Consider the following 21,994-nt stretch of genomic DNA (forward strand, 5'->3'; position numbering starts at 1 on the left):
ACCGTAGCCGGAAGTGAATTAAATTTCCACTACCATCGGGGCCCTGCGTCAGCGTAGAGTAGCAATAATGCCGTTGGCAAACGAACCAGGACCGATTCCTCCGCCCGCGAAGAAGACGCCCGGCTCTCCCCTTCAAGTAATTACGCGCCGGCTGGTGCCCCCCACATTTCGATCGATCAAAAAATTTCCTCGGTGAATCCTATCGGAGCGCCGGGGTCTCCGAGTGCAGGAAATCGAAGAAATCGAATTACGGGCAAGATAGGCCAGCGGGGTTTCCCTCGGACGAGGGATGAATCTGGCTCGAACGGATATATAAGGCCCGGCGTCGTGCCGGTGCTCAGTGTCACTCCGTCTGGTTTTATCAATTCCAACAGCCTCGACTCGACCCGATCGCAAACGACCAGGTAAACACCGCGAAGCGCACGAGCCTAAAGCAAAAAGGAGAGAGAGAGAGAGAGTGAGAGAGAGAGACGGGTGTGATATCGGTGTGCGTGTGCGGCCGCTCTCGCCGATCGTCGGCGAGACTCGCCGATCAGTTCGAGATCGTGCACGCCTGGTCACCCTGGATCCGGTGCGGCACGATCTCTCTCGTGCGGATCGGATCCGGCGCGGTTCACCAGGTCCATTGATCCGTCGATCATCGTTTCCGCGGTCCGAGAGCGCGCGCGCGGGCGCGCCAGCATCGGTAACGCGCTCTCCCCGCGGACACAACGATCGATCCTTGGTCTTGAATCTTCAAGTGCTTCCTGGAGAGACGAGAGAAAGAGACGGCCGGAGGACAGGATAAAGAGACACCTACCAATCCATATTTATTATCTTTATGTGCTCACAATGCAGGCCGTTAAGGAGAACGCGGAAGCGCGCGTCGTCGCGCGGGGATTCCGGTTATAAATGACGGTGTATTTAAGAAAAGAGGTGGAAGAGGAAAAAAAGAAAACGAACAGGCACGTATACCGACGGGACACGCACACCGGTGCGTGGACCAGAAAAGTCTGCGTGCGACGGAACACGCTCGGAACCAATCGAACGTGATATACGCACAGCCGCCCGTGGCCGGATAAATATCGACGCACGCGGGAACGAAAGGATAATTTGGACTCTCATTAAAGAACGGCGCGCACCTTCGCGGGCCGCGCGTTTCCCTCGCTGTCGATCACGTATGTGCGGTTTGGGTGCTGCGCGACGACACAACCCCTAGGCAAAAAAGTCTTTTCACCGGGTAAAAGTAGAGACAGTGAGAGTGTCGCGAATCGGTGGCATCGATCGCATCGACGAGCAAAAGTGATGCTGCACGCGAATAGGAAACGTATAGTGTCTGTTTCGCCTTATGTGAAATTATCGTTTCAAGGAGATTCGGTTCGGTACAGTGACCCGGAGATACGCTCGCGTAGAGATTCTTGCCGCGGATCGATACTGTATTACCGGATCTAATGTTTTCGATGGAATTTCGCTCGAATCGCAGAATTTTTTGGTGATTTGTTACAAGTGGTATTTGTTAATACGGACGTTACGAAGCAGAGATTTGTTCACTGTTAATTTGTGACTAGTTAAGTTGGAAGCCTTATAAGGGGAACGGAAAATCGGTTAAAATTTTGTGCCGCTTTGTTGCGTCATTATCTAGGATGAACGATAGTACTTCGGTCATAAGAATAATATTATTTTGTTCAAATATATTTTCCATTGATCTAGCAATTTGAATTCTAGCTTTGATAATTATAACTTTGATTTTTCTAGCTTTGATAATTATAACTTTGATTTTTCTAGCTTCGATAATTCTAGCTTTGATAATTATAACTTTGATTTTTCTAGCTTCGATAATTATAACTTTGATAATTCTAGCTTTCGTTTCTTGACTTTATCCAGGTTTTAAAAATTATAGCATCGGTATAAACGATCGTGCAGGATATAAAAATTCAAGCGTAGTTTCTTCAGAATGAACATTGACGTCACGTGCTCGATTTCGTTATATTATTCATTATGTTAAATACGTAATCTCAATTTACTGGTTCTCCTTGCAGTTTTTGCTATGATCTTCGTCATAGGACTGGATAAAATTCCAAGCCTTCCTTTTTCCTCTTATTATGCGACGCTATTAAATACTACTATTACCAGGCAACAGTGAACAAGTACCTTTTTCGACTACAAAATTTTCATACTAATTTTATTATTTCGAAAATTACATCCAAAAATTTTGAAATACTATTTCGATCTATTCTGCGCTGATGATTGATAATGTTGAGTTTTCGCGTTGAATCGATACAAGAAGATATATAATACAGGTGAATAGCAGCATTAATTGATTAAAGAGGAAATAATATTTGTTTTTAGTTTAGCTTCACGAATTAGTTTGCGAATATATTAAATTTATCTTAATTTGGAATGAAAGAGATAATCTACATTTAGATTGAAAGAATAATTATATTTTTAAATATCTGGCATTTTGAAAAATTCTTCATTTAATCCTTGTAAATTTATCTAACTTCTAATTTTCTAATAATAAGTTCAAATCATTGTTCAACATTGATCTCGAAGAAGTAGATCCAAAAATCTGTACAAAAATAGTGAAACGAGTTTAGCAATGGCTACATAAACTAAAAAGCATCTTTTTAACACTCGCGTGAACAATCTTAGATTTTTCTACAATTTAAGGTATTAATGAAGTTTTTATACATGTCTATTTTATTTTCAATATAACAAACTCTTTAATAAAAAAAAAATCACTATTTCTTTCATTCTAGTTGCTATATAATTCAATACTATAATATATCATTGACATTGACACGTGATTCGTTTAAAGTTACACAATTACTGCTGCTAAGCATTTTCAAAGGCTTCTCATTAAATCTCGCGTATCGTAAACTGGTTAATCGGTTTGAAGAATATTTCTTGCCAGGGGTTGTAACCGACACGAGCAGAAAGTATAATTAAAACGCGTATCGGAATCCGCCGGCTCGACGACTTCGACATCCGAGTTATCCCTGAAAGTTCATGGATTTCTCTCGCCGTCTCTTTCTTCGCCTCTCCGCCTGTATTATCTCCCGCACGAGACCGGTAATTAACCGAGGAAAGTGAATATGATATCGATGCGGCACTGAACCGTATACATCCTGCCGGAGGCTAGCCAGGTACACTTGTATCCTGTTAACGTTACCTACGCCGGGATTCGCCTGGTACTGGAAACGTACGAGCACATTCTTCCGAAAAGCCGACGAATGTTACGCTAATCAAAAGTGACTGTGTCGTCGGTAATAAATCCCGTGAGATCTATCGATCAAACTGGCGACGACACTGCAGGTTCTGACTTTGAATAAAAATGTATCGATATCTATCTTCACTTCTTAATATTTAATTAGAAAACGATCTATTTAACGTGAACGATTCGCGTTGATAATTGCTTGAACTTATAACTAGGCTGCGGACTTCATACGTTTATGGCAGATAGGAGTGTACGAAATACTATACAGTAAAAATATTTAATCTGTTATTTTTAACTTATTAAAAAGGTTACAGGAAAATATTCTACGTCAAAAATATGTCCTCAAATTAATACAGAACATTTTTTATTCTGCGTAAAAGTCCGTAGTTTACTCATATTATTGATACTACTATACAAAGATTTAAACACATACTTAATTATTATACGTTTATTTATCTTTAACTAGAAGCAGAATTCTTTTTTAAATCAGCACTCAATATGAATATTTCTTATCATATCCTGTGGCCGAAATTAATCAACTCTTTTCATTTTGCTGACTTTACGATTTTTTAATAATAAGGATATTCTATGAAATATTATTAATAATAATTGCAAATCAATTCCATGAAAGATGAACGGAGTATTAATGAAGAATATCGACTGTAGATGATCGGCAACAGAAATTCCTCAGAAAAACGATTGCGACAGATTCGACCGCAGACTCGAGTTATAAAATAATTAATTATCTCTGAACTCTATTATTTGCAGCCATGAACGCGAACACTCGCATCCTCTTGGTTCTCTTCGTAGCTTCTGCTATGGTATTCGTACTGTCCGCTGGAAATTCACCCTTCGATAGAGCTATTGGTAAGTTTATACTTTCGATAAATTAAATACTCCGGAATATCGTAAAACTCGGACGTATCCTATTGCACTAAATTGTACTAAAATTATGGACTTACTTGTTTTCCGCTTTCGGTATGGTCGAACATAAAATACGACAAATTTAAAAACCTACAAAAATCGGCTTGATCCATGGAATCTTTAGATATCGTTTCAATATCGACCGGATCATGAGATATTGTGTCAGTTACATAAGAAAATACGATTCCGAGAAAAACACGGCTAACGTTGCGTACGCATAATTACCGCAAACTATGCAGCCACGCACTTTGTCAACCTGCGATCTGAAAACGATCGATTGCTTTCAAATTTTACAGTGGTATACTTCGAAGCTTCCAAAATTATCAAAAACTAAACAATCTAAAGTTGCTTGATTTCTATCTTTTCCTTTAATAAAAAGATCAATTTAACACGCGAGAGTAACGCAGGGCCAAAAACGTAAAAATAACATTAAGTAAAAATAACGCTTTTTATAAAGCGTGCCGAATTATGATCGTCAGCGAGGTAAAAGGAAACGAGAACAAGTGAAAGTCAGGTGCGCCAGTGAATTTGTCTCGCTCTTCCGTCTTGATTAATTTTTTTCGTCACGATTTCTAGGCGTGTGCATACGAAACTGCGCCCAGTGCAAGAAGATGTTCGGCCCGTACTTCCTGGGTCAGAAGTGCGCCGACTCCTGCGTGAAATTCAAAGGAAAGCTGATCCCCGATTGCGAGGACGAGCGTTCGATACAGCCCTTCCTGCAGGCGCTGGACGACAGCGACTATTAATTCATAGGATCGCCTGCGTAAAGTTCCTAGTAATCGTCGATGTTTCGCGTCGAAGATACGTAAACGTCCGCTAATTTGTGTGTATTACCGCCCGGTGAAAATCTGTAAATGGAAATCTTCAACGAGGATCGAAGATCTGACGCGATTCGCCCGCAACTCCACAGTATTCTTTTTTTTATACAAAAACCTAGAGGCATATACTTAGTAGACGAGATATCGAATGCGATCGAACACTGTGCGATCGATGCTTGTGACTGTGACAGATCGAAGTAGCTCGTAAAACGCGTGCTAAATGTATGTGCGTGTATTTGCCTGTGTGTGTGTGCGCGTGTGTCACTAGATTACCGATTTATAGTTTTGGATGTTTTCCAATTGAGGCCCCGAGAACGTTTCATAGAACGCCTTTGTCTCGCATTCTCATTTTCACGTATTTATAAAACATAATCGATGCACGAACTTTTCAAAACATTGTCATATAAAATGGACAGAGAAGGATGGAAACGCAACGCAGAGAGGATTGGTGGTATAGAAATCTTGTTGGATTCGCTTCGGCTGAATATCAAAAGCTTACATAATCATAATATCGTACACATTATTATCACTGAATAAATGCATAGAGAATATGCTCACTAGCGTATCGTCAGAGTCGATCCCAGGTATATAATCATCAATGTTTCGAAATTACAGAGGTCTTTATACCTGAAACGTAAAAGAACCTCGAGAAACCGCTCGCCACGAGCACAATTTAGCTTCCAATTATAGTCCACACGTGAATCTAAAGAATAAACGGATACTGAGTTTGAAATTCTTCGAATACGATCATTGTTATAATTATAATGGTCTACGTGCAAAATATTTAGTGAATAGTTCGATAATATTGTACTGTTAAGTTATAGAGAATTGAAAGCTAGCAGCGTTTGTACTTTTATTGCGCCTATGTGCATCTCGCGAGGAGCTATCGTATAGACAAATGTACAAGCCTTTTACTCACCGGAACAGGATTATTCGGGAGAAGGAGGCGTTAAGTAGCACTCCGGTATTGTCGATAATGTCTGCCTCGATTCCAATTGTTGTACCTGAAAGAAGAGAGTCGCATGAATTTTGCTACATTGTTCCTTGAACTGCGTTCGTGTTATGATCCGTTTTGTTTTTTTTTTTAGCACATATTTACACGTTGCCGAAGAGTTTTTTCGTTGATGGCTGCTCTCGATAATAAATGTTTCACTTTGTCTAAAAGCTCCGACTTGTGATTCAATTGCTCCTTCAACGCCGTCAGTTCACCGTTCTCGTCCTCCTTTTGCACAGTTTGCAGCGCGGCTAATCTTTGCTCGGCCAGCTGCAAATCCGTTTCCAGCGCAACCACGCGCTTCTGCGCTTCCTCGTATTGCTTTTGTAATATATTATCGGTCTGTCTACCGAATAATTTCCCCTAAAAACAAATGAAACTATCAGTTTTGTGAAAGCTAACGTTTTATGACACTGTCCAACATGTACTGGGTTTTTAAATACGTTTTAAGCTTTTGTATTGTATTTTAATATTCAAACGCTTGGAAGTAAAAGAGAAGGTATTGATAATTAATTATTTGAAAGTTGAATATAAGATTACTTTACATAGAAAATATTTGCAAAAAATTCAAGTCTGTTGGACGGTGCAGATTCTAGATAATGAATTACATAACGTAGTAGTGTCTCCCTATTAGTCTCGTTAATACCCATTAGTCACGCTTCTAAGTAAAGAAGCGTGAACGTAAGTAACTTACAGCCAGTGAAAAAACTAACAATCACAATTTCCAATTCTTGAGCAATCTAACACAGTAATCTGATTCAGCCAATTTTATACTCTATTACGAACATTAAAAAATCGTTCTATTAGTATCTTATTTCTTAATGTTATAAGTGAACTGAGAATCCTGGCAGAGTCTCCTTTCCTTAATTTACTGTTAAACTAAGCTAACAACAAATAATATTTAATGCAGCATTCACTTTATTTCCAATCCTTACGAAAAACTTAATACAAGAAACTAAGAAAACTAGATAAGAAACTTCAATTAGAATTAAAATGTATATCTTCAAAATCTTGGGCGACGACTAATGTGCTTCTTAATTTTACTCAAAAGCAAAGCTTCATCGATGGGACAAACAAAATTGTTAAAAATCCTGTGCCAATAAAAAATTATTAATAATTCCGAATCGCAAACTATTAGAGAGACATTACTAAAGTAATATTATCATCGTGCCTGAGATATCACGTGATTCTTTTTCGAACCCATCCTGAGACGTTTATTCTCCATCTGTAGCTTTTCGATAATTCTTTTCAAAGTAAAAATTGTTTTCTCCATTTCTATGTTCGACTTCTTTGTACTGTACTCTTGTAACTCTTTATCTGATAATCTGGGCGACGAATCCGACGATTTTTCTACTTTCAAAAGCTTTATATATCTAAAGAGAGGAAAAAGGATTTACAAACGAAATACGTAATTGATTATTCGTACATTGTACATATGATCTCCGAAACCTACTTCTCTAAATGTTCAATCTTTTCTCGCAACTTTGGCGCATCAGCGTTCATCTTTTCCATTTCAAGTCGGAGCTCGAAATTCTCACTCTCTAAAGCTAGGTTCATTTTCTCAAGAATCTCCTTAGTCATTTCTAGTTTTTCTAATTGCGCCGTGACACAATTACTACCCTGTGGTACATAGATAAATATGAATTGCTAACATAAATGTTCTTAATATTGTTGTAATATTTAAAAATGTTCTTAATAATTAGAAAATTACGTCGTCGTTCCAACAAACCTGAGAGATAATTTCTAAAGCAGCGATACGTCTCTTTTGTTCATCAATTTTCAATAACAACTTCTCGTTATCCTCGTTCTCTAATCTATCAGTCAATTCCTTGATCCGATCGCGAAGAACATGGCATTCTTTCTGAAGTTGCTCCATAATGTTCTGTTGCGACAGTGGCAGAGATCTAGCGGATAAACCACCGGCTATTACACCGTTTTCCATTTTCAGTTTACTCTTTAAGTACCATTTCTCCCTTTCCATACACGTCACCACCAATCGGAGTTTATCATAACTCGAAAGTAATTTCGTATACTCCTCGGTTTTCTCTTTCAGTTTCTGTTTCAACTTCTCGGCGGTTTGTTGCCATTTCTTCTGCTTCTCCCATAGCATAAGTTCTTCCGCGGTCTACACGAAGATGTATATCAGTTTTACCTTACGTAATCATTGTAAAAAATATGGGCACTAGAATTTTAAATATACCTTAGTCTTTTTCGCCTCCAGCGCCGAATACTCGCGATCCAATTGAGTTCGCGTTTTTTCCAAATCCGATTCCAAAAGCTTTACTTTATGTTCGAGCTGCGTTTCTCGTTGGGAAACTTTTCTTTCCTGTGCTTTTACCGCCATGTATCTGAGGTAAAAAATCACTAAACTTACTCAACACTTTATCTACTAGAATCTTATTAATACAATCCTCAGTGTATAATTATAATTTCGTGCGTAATTTTTTGAATTGGAAAATTATGTATTTGCTTACTAGAGTAGAATACCTGCGGCTAAGTTGATGCTTCAAATCGGATATTTCCTGCTTGTAAGTTTTCTCCTTTTCCAGTAACGACTGCAATTGTTTGCGTACAGCATCTACAGATTGATCTCGAGGCTGCGTAACTTCGAGCACCTTTGATTCCGTTTCTCGTTGCGTTACTGCTCGCTGCGATCTAGTCTCCATTAGCTCAACCTCATTCTGTATAGAATCATAATGAAGCATGTTCAAATATTTATTATCAGGTTTCACCAGCTTTTTACAACTTTATAATACCTGAAGCTGTTGACAAGTGAGGCCAAGCTCGTTAATTTTATCATCCTTCTCTTGCAACTCCTTCATCAAAGAAATATTCCCTTTCGTCACTAAAATGCGATTTTCAGACAATTGTTTGCGCAGCGCGCACGCCTCCAATTGCCACTTTTTCAGTTCCCCGCGATAACTTTCTAGTTCACTCTTATGCTGCTCTTCGAGTCTGGTGACATGTAGCTACACTTAAATATACATCGAGACGTCAAGGAATCAAGGAACTGAGTTGAGCAAAGTAACATTTCCACTCGAATGTTAAAAGAAGCTATTGCACTTGGTAGAAATGTGACTTCACTTGTCTCGATACTCGACGCCAGTCAGCACATTCTACAAAGTGGCAACTTACCTTTCCCTCATCGAATCCATGTGCTTCAGTCTCTCCTCAGCCAACAAATGCCATCGATCGCTTAACTCCCTCGTAATATTTAGATCCGCTTCGAGAGTCGATATTGTCTCATTCAACCGTGCAATCTCGTCCGTCTGTTTGACGCTGTTCTTAACATCAACTCTTGTCACAACTTCCTTCACTTTATCTTTTACATTTTCTGGCTCCGCGATTGCGTTTCCTTGCTGTGTTGTAACCTTCTGAGCCTCTGCCTGCAAGGACTGAACACGACAATGTAAGCTTCTAATTTCCTCTTGCAAGCGGGCAGCAGCTTTGCTATGCTCGTCTCTGTCCTCCTTCAAAAGACTTTGGTATCTGGCTATAGTTTCCTCTTTCTGTTCTACCAATTGCTGTAAGCTAGTTATGGTCGACTTTAAAGCTAGCTTGTTCATGCTGCTCTCAGTACTCAACAACTGCGACTGAGGAGCTAACTTGTATTCTTCCAGAAGCTTCTCTTTCTGTTTCAATTGCAAATCCTTATTTTCTATTGTCGCATTCAACGCTTCTACCTTAGCACGAGACTCAGCTATCTGTAATTCATACTTAACCAACGTCGCAGACCGCTCAGAGGCCAACTTCAAAGCGTGGTTTAATTGATCACGGAGCAAAGATATTTCTTGATCATTTCCTTTTCTTTTCTCTTCTTCTTTTCCCAGTTTCAAAGAAACTGATATTTCTTCTTCTATCATTTGTTCTTTCTGTTTGCTTTCTTTTTTAAAAGACTCTAACTTTTCTTCTTTGTTTTTTTCTACGTCTTTGCAAGTAGTTTCCTCCATCTGATCCGACTTCTTCTCCGTCAACTGTGAATCTTCTTTTAAACTAATGTTGTTTAATGTTGAAGTAGTTTGTACCTCCACTTCACTGGTATTCTTTTTATCCAAGCAACAAGTGTACGGATCCGTTTGTATTTCCACTGATTTTGTAGGCACCATTGCTTGCACAGTTTCATGTTTCATTGTTGACGATTCAGTATTCGTTCCTGTATTTCTCGTATCGATCTTCGATTGCTGATCTGGACTCTTACCCCACGCTTTCTGGCACTGCATCATCTCGTGCTCCATAGTAGTAATAAGCGACTCGTATTCCATAAATTTGCTGTTCGCGATTTTCAGCTCATTCTCCAGTTGCGTCATTTTCCGTTGGTATTTGAAATCCTAATAAGTCGCGTTTAAAATAATTAATACTATATATTTGTACTGTTCCGTTTTTAAATAATATTCATTCTTCAATCTTCTACATATATTTTATTATTCGTCAATTTATTAGTATAAATATAAGAGTTTTAAGAATATGTGAAACCGGTCGAAGATTGTAGAATGCACTTAAAACAGTGTATAAATTCAAGAAATAAACGTACATTTAAGGTATACTGTGAATATTCTGAGAAACGTTGCATAATGTCTTGAACGCTGTTACTTCCAATTTGTTGTTCTAGAATATCTTTCAATCTCTCAACGATTTGTAAACGATTTGTAAGCGTTTCTTGTTGTATCTTAGCAGCCAAATGATTCTCTTTCGCGCTGACTAATTCAGAATCTATACTTTGACGCTCATCCTTCAATTTAGTAGATAACAAAGTTATTCTATCAAGAGCACTGATTGATGTGCAACCTGCGTATTGATTCTGTAGGAACCCTATAACATCTACGTAAGTTCTGTAAATAAATTGTAATTATTATCCTGTGAATTTTATTTAGAAATTTTATTGCAAGAATAAATTCTCCTAAATGATTAAAAAGCAAATCTATGATCGATTGGGGGAATTTAAAATTTGTAAAACTAACGTCACCTGCATCGATTTTCACATTGTTTACGACAGTCTTGAACGTAACCGCGTAATCCTTCGCACGTTGTTTTAGACTTATCCAATTCCTCCATTAAGCACAAAACTTCTTTCTCAAGTTGTAGTTTTCGTTCGTTCAGTTCCATCTCTGATATATTTTTACTCGACAATTCAAAGTTCAATCTCGATATCGTAGCTTTGTCTTCGCTGATAGCTTGCAAGTCGAGAATCTGATGCCGTAGATTATCCAACTCCAACGTTTTCATTGAGTTCAGCGAGTATTGCTTCTCAGCTTCATCCTGAGAAATTTGTAACAACTTCTTCAGATTCTCGATCTCTAGCTTCATTTCTTCATTATTGTCCTTCAATTCCTTAATTTTATTATCGTCGAATGTATCACACTTCTCAAAAGATATTTCTTTTGCGAGCCTCTTGTGGAGAACAATTAACTCCTCTTGCAATTCAGCCTTTGCTGCTAGCACGTCTTTGATATTTTCCTCGCACTTCGAGAATTGAACTTGCAATATTTCATGCAGACTAGTTATATGATCAGCGCGTTGCTTTTCCAACAGTTCATTCGCGTTAGCTTCCTTCAATCGACGTACCAAATCCTCTTCGTTTTCATAAACAATCTCTTTCTTCATAAGATCGACGATCTGATTCTTCTGCTGTTTCACCAGTTCCAACTCATTTTTCAACGCCTGCACTTCCTTGTCGTTTTGTAATACAATATTGTTCTCTAATAAATTTCGAATTCGTATACTCAGCTCCTGGTGTTTTTCCTTCAGCTCATTGTAGGTAGCTTTGCTCACAGAGTTGAACAAATTGCTTCGCAAAGTTGAAATCTCACGCTCCAATGTCTTATTGTATTTATTCGTATCGGCGAGGGATTTTCTTAAGTTGGTCTCGTTCTTTATCGCTTCCTTTTGCTCCTGATAGCCTTTCATGGTCTCTTTGTTCAACAACTGCTGAAGAACGTCATTCTTCCTATTCGAGATAAGCATCTCGCCAGCAACTTCCACGTACTCCTTCGTTTTAGTTGCAAAACCTTTGCGAACTTCATCGTCGCCCTCTTCCAAAATTTTCATGCTGCGCTCGTAAACATCGAGCTGCATTTTCAACTTATCGATCTCGTTCGTCAATTTGTCGTTTTCTTGCACTAATGAATTCTTTTGTCTATCCCACTCGTCCGTCTCGTTTTCATAAGCTTCCTGCAATTTCTTCATCTCGTTTAAATATATTGCTATCTTGTCGTTATCCGATTCTTCTGCGTATATTGTTTCTATGTTCGCGCCTTTGTTCGAGGCTAATGTTTGGAGTATATGATCCTTTCTTTGCAATTCTTTTCTGGAATTAGGGCAATCCTTTGATTCTAACCATTCCTTTAAAGTATTTACTAAAGAAGGATGTTTTATATATATGTACCTTAATAGTTTTAGTTGTCCTCTCAACTCGGTATTCGTACCTTGTACAACATTTAAATGTTCCTGTAATCTCATTGCTGGATGATACCAGCCAGCCAAATGTCTCACGTCTAATGCTTCTAATAGTCTTTCTAACGTACCAGAATGTATTTCAACCATGCTTTTACCTGAGCCATTAAATTATTAAGTATTACTAGAAGCAAACTATAAGGATCCGTTTTATTCTAATGTATCATTCATGATCTGAAAGAAAATCCTGCCGCGTGTATTGCAATTAGCATTAGTATAAAAGTTTGACAATAATATCAGAAGAAAATGGACAGAATTTCCCAGCAGAATCGGTTTACAAATGTGGTTAATATACGAGTGTCGGGTAGCGATTGTGAGAGTTAAGGATAGTAGAAAATTAGAGAGTGAAATTTTAGAGTGAAAAAGTAGAAAAACAGTGCATCATTAAAGTACCATTAAAATTAGTGTAAATTCACCGTCTTGGGTACGGATACAGTCCAAAATTTCGTGCATGCCTGTCCTCAACGCTTCATTCTCTTCTATAACCAACTGCAAATTCTGTTGCAATGTCGACATCTTTGTTTTATTATACGGCAACTTCGAATCGGATTCGTATAATTTAGTAGAATGTAGAAAGTCTTCACTGTCGTCTATTACACCGCTCGAAAAATCTAACTCTTTGGCAGTTTTACTTAATTTATACTTTAGTACCCTTATCTAGAATATATTTGTTTTAAATAAAAATATTTTCCAATAATAAAAAATAGAGATTCACTGTTTACAAATGTATTGATCGTACATCAGACTTCATTTCCAAATTTTCTTGAACAAGCATTTTATTTTGTTGTAGAAGTTCTTCTAGTCGTTTGGCCTCTCGTTTACGTTTCTCTAAAATATTCTGTATTGACACTGATTCATCTTCTGGGATTCCTAACTTTTCCCTGAATGTCCGCATTATTAATATTACAATTGATTTATAATAATAGGTGAAATATAATAAATTTTAGTTATAATAGAAACTAATATACATATAGTTACCTAAGAGTTATAATTTCCATTTCCTGATAGGAATTTAGCATTTCTAATTTATTAACGACATTAATTAATTCTCTCATACGTTCGTTTCTAGTTTCCAAAATATTTTTTAATTCCTTTATTTCATTTAATGCGTCTGTTAATCCTTCGTTACCGTCTTCATATTTTTTTAATGTTGCTAACACATCACAAAGCTAAATACAAATATTAGTAAAAGTTTCATTGTTAAATTTTGAGTACCAGGTACATATAGAAAACTAACTTTACTACTTCTTAAAGTCGCATCTTCCTCTGCCTCTACCATCTTCAATTGCAATTGGGATATCTGCTCGTTCGCATTGTGTAGCTTTTTCAATAAATCTTTAACATCCTTCTTTCTACTATTTTTTCCAACTCTGTATGAAATATGTGTAAATCAAACTTTATTACAAATATTATTCACTAAAATTTATGTACATACTTCTGGGCGTCTGCTTTTAATTTTTCTATCAATGTAGCACCGTTGTTAATTTCAGTGACAGCTTCCTGAAGTTGTGTTTTTAATTCAATGATAATTTTATCACGACATTCTATCTCTTTGTTTAAGTGAACTATTTCAGATTTGTTCTGTTCCTGAACCATAACTGTCGACTGCATAAGTGATTGTGATAAATTTTCTTGTAATTGTTGAATTGTTGAATCTTTTTCATCTAGTACAGCCTAATTAAACATGTGTTACAGTAGTTGCAATAAGAATACAATTAACTAAAATTAAGCGATTAGTGATAAAACATTATACCTTCCATTCATTAATTCTAGTATCAATTGCTGCACCAAATTCATCTATCGCTTTATCTCTATCTACCTGTTGTGCTGCTATTTCTTCAATTTGAGCAACTAACGCAGCATTTTCACGTTCCAAGTAACATACTTTTTCTAAACAAGATCTCTTTCAGTTTGTACACTTATTTTCATTACCATTAAACGAAATAATGTTCAGGTACCTTTGTATTCTATAGACTTAATTTGCGTAGAACGCAATTCTTCTGTCATTTCATTCATTTTATCCGTAGCAACTTCCATTTCTTGTGTTAATGTCGTTAATTGTTCTTTTAAAATAACATTGTCATTTTCTAAACTCTAGGAACACAAATAAAGAGTACTAAATCATATCAATGACATTTCCTTTCACTTAAACTTACCTCTAACTCTGACATCAAAAGTTTCATTTTAGAATTCATGTCTGGCAATTCATTGTTTTCTGTTTCACCCAAATGCTTAAAATAATGACAAATTTTTTTATAAAGATTACTATAAAAGTATATCTATTACACAGTTTGTAGAATATCTTACTTTAGGTAAATCATGGGTTTCATGTTGTGTTATATTTGCATCCCGTTCTATAAATGTTGAATAATTTTTTAGAACATTTTACTTATAATTTAAAGTGAACTAAAAAGCATAATTAATTCTGACTATAGAATATTCGAGAATATTATCATTTATATATGTAGACTTCAAGGAATTAAGTAATAAATCTCATTTCAATTGTGACACACGTTACCTTTCTTTTTTCGCTTGGCAGGTTCAGGTTTCATGGAAGAAATATTCTGCTTCAATTCGCTGCATTCTAACAGCAACGATTCTACCTAAGAAAAGAAACAGACATTACAATACTACCACAAAACGACCCCCGTTATTGAATGACAATAACGCGTAGGAAAAACTGCATTCTATCGAAAGAATTTTAATCAAGAAAAACATGAAATATTTATTCTTACTTGATTGTCTTTATACTGTAGGACTTCTTGAGACAGCTTCATTACTGTGCGTAGGTTATGAATATCACTAATCTCATCGACATCACAGCTGATTAGAGTAGGATAAAGATCTTCCATATCGTCATCTGTTAACGACGACGGATCCGAAGCTAATATACGTTCCCAATCTGTTCGTCCCATTTCATCAACTTAATTTACCACTTATTTTCACTATAATCCTACTATTCGTAACCTAATAAGTTTTTTGACGTCTCGACGTTTACAAACAGCTTGCCCACTCCCGATTGCCATAGCAACGACACTAATCACAATAATGACAGGTGCAGCTTGTCTCATTTTACCAACTTTGCAGTCTTACTCTTTTTACGCCATCCATTCGATTGGTACGCCATCAAATACACGCGGCGCGAAATTCGATTTTTAAAGGAGCTTTAAACGAATACATGTGTAATTAATGTATTTGTGTTTTAATTCGTGCAGAAAGTATAACAATAAGAATTTCTTAATTTCTAAATATTTGGGAATATAATCTGTTGAAAGTCTATTAAACTGCAATTAAAATTGAGAAGAATAAAATTTGATTTTAGGATAAAGTAGAGTAGTTTAAAATTAAGAAAATAGTATTCGTTTAAATTGGCAGAAGGTTACATGAATTTAGATCGAAATTATGACTGAGAAAACACTGTCATATAAAAATTTTTAATAAAAGGGAAACATACATTTGAAAGACCTCCAGAAACAGGTCTTCGAGACGAGGGGCACCCCAATCATTTCGAGTGATGTCTCTTCGTCTCAAAAGCCTGTCCAGTGTTAGCTACCCTGAAGGTCCACCTTTGGTCAGACCACTTGTACGCGAGAGTACCGCCTTGAATACGACTGCTCCCTTCAGCGATCGCGCAGCAACTGATAAAGCCATAGCGCTAAGCCAACTAAATAACCGAGGGTGGGGGTTACCTGCACAGACTTCAATGAGCGTTGATCGCCGTAATCGATGACTGATAATTTTTATTATTCGTAATTATCTAATGTTTACAACAATTTATTTTTATACAGAGCAATTTTTAGTGGTTTTTATTCGTCATGGTGTATCTCAATAATTTACCTTGAAAGCATTGATTCGGGATTAATTTTAACGACTTCCGCCACTGCGCGACGCCATTGTTTCCGAATCGTTAATACTGACAGCTTCCTCTGTTCGGCGAAGTAGTCGAATGACTTTGAATCTTGATAACCGCCAAGGACGGTACATATTTAAACCCTCGAATATGGACAGCAAATTTGTTTGCATTTACATTATTTAATCCACTGATCAAAAGAAACCTCTGTCAGCCGCTATTTCAACGTTCAGTCGGCTCACCTTTTCGCTCATATTGAAACGTACTTTTAGTGCAGTCACCGTAGTGTCGCAGTCGAATTTGGATTATGAAAAAGATATCGATAAGGCTTCTGAAAATTTCCTTTCAATCGGAAGATTAAATCCTTGGAAAAAAAAATTAGTTCGACGAGACAATGACGATAGTTGACGATATGAGTTCAATTTTTATTACTGCTAAGATTTTGGGCTGCGCTGCTCACAGTTCTACCGAGAACGACATCAAAGCTAGAACTGGCCGCAACGTGGTCTTCGTTGTCTTCTCGATTATCGTATATTTCAGCAGTCTTGTGTTACTAATTATTCACGTGATACAATTCGAAACTGTGAGTCTGATGTCCGCGTTCTTCGTCCTCGCGAGAATATCCCTTATCTACGGCAGCATATTCACGGACGTGTGTTTGACCACGCTGTGGAACAAGAAGATCCGCGCCGTTCTTTCTCATCTGCGAAGTTTCGATCGTATCACGAACTTCGATAATGCCCCGAGACGAGCCACCGTGCGACATATATGTCGCGCACTATCGTTCATTACATTAACGTACTGGGCGTTAACTGGATACTTGAGTTACAGGTATGGCTTTCAATAAAGGTCCATAGCCATCGAGATCGTTTAAGGGATTATCAAATTGTTATGGCTTCGAACTGACGTTGACACGGTGAAACAGGTGCCCTTGAGCTTTTTGGAAAAGTTTCAACACAGTTCGAAAGTTTTGTGACTCGAGTTACCCCCTGAATGGACCATAAAACTCTACTGTAGACAAGAATTGCATAATATCGTCGTTCGAGGATTAACACGAGTGCCGGCATGGAATGAATTTACATTGGCTGTTTCTAGTATCGGGGCTGTTGACGTTGAAACTGTACAAATTTGTAGAAACCTCACTTTTTCTAGTAGAAACCTCAAACCAAGCATGTCGGTTAAGCTTTTTATAATCGCATATTAACAGAATGCTTGTTAACAAGCGTTAAGGTTATGTCATGGTTATGTTACAAATTATGTACAAATCGTGGTCAAAAATCAAAGTGTTACATCGCCTCTGATCTACTTTATAAAACAAATACGTTCTGTTCAATTTGACGAGAAATGATTTATACGTCACACGATTTTATAATTTTCTAGGATCGAAACTATAGTACCTATACTTCGCGGGACAGTATACGCAATGCTCGATGCATCGGTATTTACGCAGATGTTGATATTCGTTTGTTTCTCGTTTCTCATTGCCGAAAGGTTCCATCAACTTTGCAATATACTGACACTTCCAGCAGGTGAGTGATGCGTAAATTTTGGGGACACAGGTACCACGTGAAATGTCTCCGTCACGCATATGGCATGTTCTTTTATGGCTACAATCGGTTCCGACTTTGTATTTATAGTTCACAGTTAGATTTGTTTACCTTCCTTTCCGCTGCGCGAACACATTTCCCGGGATCATATTTGCTTATTATCTATACTGCTTTCCTCGAACTTACGCAAGCTTGGAACTGCGCATCTTAATGCCATATCTATGATTTAGTCGATGTACTCGTTTAACATAAGGTTATTTCATATTATTTCTACTTGCCAGACCAACAAATACTGTTCGTATCCAGTCGACTGAGCACACGCTTCACGTTACAACAAATATGGCGACTGCACTGCTGTTTGGTAAACGCAACGGAGATGCTGAATTCCGTGTACGCGGTGCAACTGCTATTGTGGATTTCCTTTTTGTCTTTCAATTCAATGTCCAGAATCTATACGATGAACGTTTTTAAACTGTCCGAAGACGCGGTGATAAGAGACTCGTTGATGGTGTTCGTTTGTGGATGGCACCTATTCCTGATCACAGCTGTTTGCCACACGACAGCCCGCCAGGTAAATTTCACACACGTTCTGTTGCAAAAACTGTAAAATCTTTTACTTCATCCTGATTTTATTGCAATGTCAAACACACTGCTGGGGAAAATTATGAAGTAATTTATTTTTTGATTCGTTCGCTGCTGAAGTTAGAAATATTGTATTTTTCCTTTCGCGAAATTACGTACACATGCGAGAAGGTTATTTAAAGTATAACCTGCTAAAAGTGTAAAAGACTTGTAGCAACTTGAAGGAATTATGCAGATGAAAATTTATCAATTAACTTAATATCGATTATCAGCCACTGATTTTTAGTTTTTTAGTTTTCACTAATTCTTTCAGACAGTAATAGTTACTAAAATCTGTTTAGGCTAATCGAGTCGGGGAGATTATCTTTTCGCCGTCCTCATCTGTTTCCACAAAGGGTGTTTCTCTTCAGGTAGGACAATTGCATTCCATTAAATGCATCGCTTTGTCCGCGTCTATTTATCAAAGTTCATAATACTAAATCACTATCAGCGTATTCGGGCACCGTAGCCGCAGCTATAATGTTATTATATACCGGGTGGGTCTCGGAATGCGTAGCACAACTAAGCTACGAAACTAATCTATGATAAAAATAAAAACAGAATTTGATGTAACAATTTTTTATACGAGGCTTCGCTTTCGAGGATGTCGACTTTAAAGTTTGTTCATTTTTGTAAAGGATTTATTTATCGTCTATTCTTCTACCGTGGCTGTTTCCATTCGAGATAGTTTCTACAAATATTGACAATGATGGAAAAATTCCGTTTACCACATAAATCACATAATTAATGTTCGTAAACAGAATCTTGGACGGAGGCAACTGCGGTAGAAGAATATACGATAAATAAATCCTTTACAGAGATGAACAAGCTTTAAAGTCGATTCTCTCGAAAACGGAGTTTCGAATAAAATAATATGATACGAAATCTTTCTCTTATATTTTCCCGTAGAACCACCGCTCGCTACGTTATACCACAAATTCCGGACCACCCTATCCAGTCTACTTCATCAGAGCGCGGACGCGAATCTGCGTTTAATTGGAGATTGTATTATTTTGAACATACAATGATTCTAATTAATATTCGTACAGTTTTTAATACAAAATAACATTCTAAAATTTCGTTCACCAATTCCAAATTTCTTGGAAAGTCAAATGATTTGATTTCCTAGAAGATGCAGAAACAAAATTTCGAAACAAATTGCAATTCATCGGAATGGCGGGAAAAAAATACTTACCATACGAATACGTGAATTCGGATTGGATGTACGCAACGCCAATTCGATATGAAAATGTTTACAGAAAGAAAGAATTTTTGCCAGTGATATCTCGTGTCCCACACTTTCGTGAAACATGCTCCACACGACACTACACTCTCCTACCTACATGATACGTTGAACGAAATAAAAACCGGTCGCGCTGAATACGCGATGCGTTTCGATCGTTCAATAACGCTGGCGCGTGGAAATAATTTTCCCCAACGCAAAACACGAAATCGTGATTGTTACGGTTATTCAATGCCGTACAGCGAACGTGCGAAGTATCTCAGCGGCGCGCCGATGCCGCTGATCACATTTCCCTCGAAATTCCCCGGTCGCGTTTTCACGAGTCGTTTTAGTCTTCATTACAAGTGCTGACGCGTCTTCGTTGTTCACCGACCTCAATTAATTATGTCCACTTAATTTTCCCCGCTTCGCAGTTTCTGTCCTTAATAAATTGGACATATATTGCTCTTTGTTCAATTATTCCTTAACGACCTTAATGATTAATAAGCAGTGAGCGAGACCCGTAATTGCGTAACTTTTTTTTATTGAAAATAGAACACGTCTAACGCGATACTCTTTAGAGCAGTTTCCTTGGCAAGCAATACAGGCCCACAAATTTCCTTTCTATTCAGAAAAAATTAAATATTATAAAACTGAGAATGCTGGAGAAAATTTGACTCATTCGACTCACTAAAACTAAGAAAAATTGTCTTGTTTTATTTATTGAAACACGCAAGAAAATTGCAAATTTAGTAGACAGTCTCATTACTTTTTCTTCACACCTGATTACAATCGCTGGCCAACTCTTTTGATGTCTGACAGGAAAATCTGGAGGCGATGGCATACTTCCAGCTGAGGAAGGTGCACTTCTTCACTGTGGCAGGCTTTATACGCGTCGATTTGCCGCTTTTACTCTCGGTAAGACTTCGGTTGAATTCGTTCTTCGAGCGATGTGCATTTCTTTGAAAATCCAGAAACACCTCGGTCATCCGAACCAATCGGAGGACACATTGTTCAGATAATAGAGGAGTTGTATAGTTACAAGGCTAGATTAAATTCTGACCAATTTGTATAATTAACAGACTGCATCGTTCAGCTGTGAAACTTGTTCAGATAATAAAGAATTCGGATAATCGAGATTCTGCTGTAAACCTGGAAATTCATGGCACGTGCGACGAATTTTAAGAGCGATGCATTTGCTCTCTTCGTTTACCATGCGGCGAATTATCGAATAATATTGAATGGTGTATTTGCAGATCATTTCCGGCATGACAACGTATTTGGTGATTGTTTGTTGAGCATCGCGCTGTTGGAGGGCTGAAAAAAGACAACGCGAAAAACATGATAAAATACGAGGGACGGGAAACGGGAGACTTCATTGGCTTTTATTCTGTATCGATTGATCTTTGGCATCGTACACACAACACCGGCGCACCACACCGATAGAACCTATCGGGTTTGCCGTAACAGAATACGCGTGACATTTGCCCCATCCTTTGCGAGAATATTCACGCGTTGCTAAACCATACCACGACGGATAACTACCCTCCCGTGATATAATCGATGAGGTTCTCGGTCCCTCGTTTCTTATTTGACCGGGGGAATCTAGGCGGCGGACGGAGTCCGACCGATAAAAGACACCGGGGCGAGAGTAATTTGAAATTTACTTTCGGCGAATCGCGTTTGTCGCTTTGTGGAAACGACAACCGATTGGACCGGGAAAGTTTGGTAATGGATTTTGAAGGACGCGATAATCCGCAGACGCGAAATGGATTTCTGAGGGAAGTGAGAGGGATTCATGTAAACACGTCGCAGTTGCTAATAGGTATTAGACACTTGGAACTTCGGGGGGTGTTCCGGATACTGTCTGCGGTTCCCTTCTGTAAAGAGAGAATTAAATGGTGCTCTTCTAGGCCAAGAAAATGGCATGACTCAAAGTAACTGTAAAATGAAAAATAAGTCTTATTTGGAGAAAGACGTAATTCAACCTCTTCTTAAATTATTTTCACGTTTTTAGCAAGGAGAAATATTTCATTTTTAATCGATCGACATTCATTTTATAATCGGCAAACATGGAGCAGAGACTATTTCGCGCACGTGACGATTGGCACATGCTGGACGCATTTAGCTTTGCTGTGTTTAGTTACGACTTTAGGTCACATAAAACTTTGCACCGGCGCGACGCGATGATAGCACAAGATGATACTACAATAGGTTGAAAAGGTCTATGGAGATGTACACCTTAATATTTAAAGGCCTTCATTCTTTTTGTTTTTAGAGACAGAAAGTATTGTTTTTAGAGACAGAAAGTATTGCTCTTGATGTATACTTGACTTTCCGCTTGACGATTTTCTTCTTTGGCAGAGTTATTT

The 21,994-nt window shown here is 37.8% G+C and overlaps 3 protein-coding genes across 11 annotated transcripts; 2 read left to right on the plus strand and 1 right to left on the minus strand.

Moving 5' to 3' along the window:
• Positions 1-290: 290 nt before the first annotated feature.
• On the plus strand, positions 291-6,098 carry Eh (Eclosion hormone). 7 transcript variants are annotated; one of them, XM_078180372.1, is made up of 4 exons: positions 520-2,279; positions 2,894-3,051; positions 3,965-4,063; positions 4,697-6,098. In XM_078180372.1, the coding sequence occupies exons 3-4, from the start codon at positions 3,967-3,969 to the stop codon at positions 4,864-4,866; spliced, it is 267 nt and encodes an 88-aa protein (XP_078036498.1). In that variant the 5' UTR covers positions 520-2,279; positions 2,894-3,051; positions 3,965-3,966; the 3' UTR covers positions 4,867-6,098. The 7 variants fall into 7 exon arrangements, with proteins under 7 accessions (XP_078036500.1, XP_078036499.1, XP_078036501.1 ...); XM_078180374.1 differs by lacking the exons at positions 520-2,279; positions 2,894-3,051 and adding an exon at positions 291-404; XM_078180373.1 differs by having other exon boundaries at positions 505-3,125.
• On the minus strand, positions 5,335-15,387 carry Cep290 (Centrosomal protein 290kDa). 3 transcript variants are annotated; one of them, XM_078180370.1, is made up of 24 exons: positions 15,118-15,387; positions 14,901-14,985; positions 14,690-14,736; positions 14,539-14,613; positions 14,341-14,476; positions 14,136-14,272; positions 13,818-14,056; positions 13,620-13,752; positions 13,361-13,551; positions 13,122-13,263; positions 12,799-13,039; positions 12,315-12,480; positions 10,896-12,236; positions 10,464-10,761; positions 9,068-10,260; positions 8,689-8,887; positions 8,420-8,613; positions 8,133-8,280; positions 7,662-8,057; positions 7,386-7,552; positions 7,104-7,305; positions 6,038-6,295; positions 5,858-5,942; positions 5,335-5,641 (listed from the first exon to the last, which is right to left on the minus strand). In XM_078180370.1, exons 1-23 carry the CDS (start codon positions 15,295-15,297, stop codon positions 5,868-5,870), a joined length of 6,243 nt encoding a protein of 2,080 aa, XP_078036496.1. In that variant the 5' UTR covers positions 15,298-15,387; the 3' UTR covers positions 5,335-5,641; positions 5,858-5,867. The 3 variants fall into 3 exon arrangements, 2 of the variants coding, with proteins under 2 accessions (XP_078036496.1, XP_078036495.1); XM_078180369.1 differs by lacking the exons at positions 5,335-5,641; positions 5,858-5,942; positions 6,038-6,295; positions 7,104-7,305; positions 7,386-7,552 and having other exon boundaries at positions 7,751-7,836; positions 7,897-8,057; XR_013494047.1 differs by lacking the exons at positions 5,335-5,641; positions 5,858-5,942; positions 6,038-6,295; positions 7,104-7,305; positions 7,386-7,552 and having other exon boundaries at positions 7,918-8,057; positions 8,407-8,613.
• Positions 15,388-16,626: 1,239 nt separating this feature from the next.
• LOC144470075 (uncharacterized) lies at positions 16,627-20,967 on the plus strand. Its single transcript, XM_078180883.1, has 6 exons — positions 16,627-17,063; positions 17,613-17,765; positions 18,086-18,350; positions 18,703-18,771; positions 20,445-20,540; positions 20,879-20,967. The coding sequence occupies exons 1-6, from the start codon at positions 16,627-16,629 to the stop codon at positions 20,918-20,920; spliced, it is 1,062 nt and encodes a 353-aa protein (XP_078037009.1). The 3' UTR covers positions 20,921-20,967.
• Positions 20,968-21,994: the final 1,027 nt, after the last annotated feature.

This window comes from Augochlora pura, chromosome 5, assembly GCF_028453695.1.
Source record: "Augochlora pura isolate Apur16 chromosome 5, APUR_v2.2.1, whole genome shotgun sequence".
NCBI classification, from domain to species: Eukaryota; Metazoa; Arthropoda; class Insecta; order Hymenoptera; family Halictidae; genus Augochlora; species Augochlora pura.

Excerpts from the sequence above, each read along its gene's own strand:
- Eh (XM_078180374.1), top strand. The coding sequence starts at position 3,967 with ATGAACGCGAACACTCGCATCCTCTTGGTTCTCTTCGTAGCTTCTGCT. Across the intron at positions 4,064-4,696 it reads ACCCTTCGATAGAGCTATTG|GCGTGTGCATACGAAACTGC; the intron begins GTAAGTTTATAC and ends CACGATTTCTAG.
- Cep290 (XM_078180370.1), bottom strand. The coding sequence starts at position 15,297 with ATGGGACGAACAGATTGGGAACGTATATTAGCTTCGGATCCGTCGTCG. Across the intron at positions 12,237-12,314 it reads GGACAACTAAAACTATTAAG|AAAAGAATTGCAAAGAAAGG; the intron begins GTACATATATAT and ends CCCTAATTCCAG. Across the intron at positions 5,943-6,037 it reads AAAAAACTCTTCGGCAACGT|GTACAACAATTGGAATCGAG; the intron begins GTAAATATGTGC and ends CTCTTCTTTCAG.
- LOC144470075 (XM_078180883.1), top strand. The coding sequence starts at position 16,627 with ATGACGATAGTTGACGATATGAGTTCAATTTTTATTACTGCTAAGATT. Across the intron at positions 17,064-17,612 it reads ACTGGATACTTGAGTTACAG|GATCGAAACTATAGTACCTA; the intron begins GTATGGCTTTCA and ends ATAATTTTCTAG. Across the intron at positions 18,351-18,702 it reads GCCACACGACAGCCCGCCAG|GCTAATCGAGTCGGGGAGAT; the intron begins GTAAATTTCACA and ends AAATCTGTTTAG.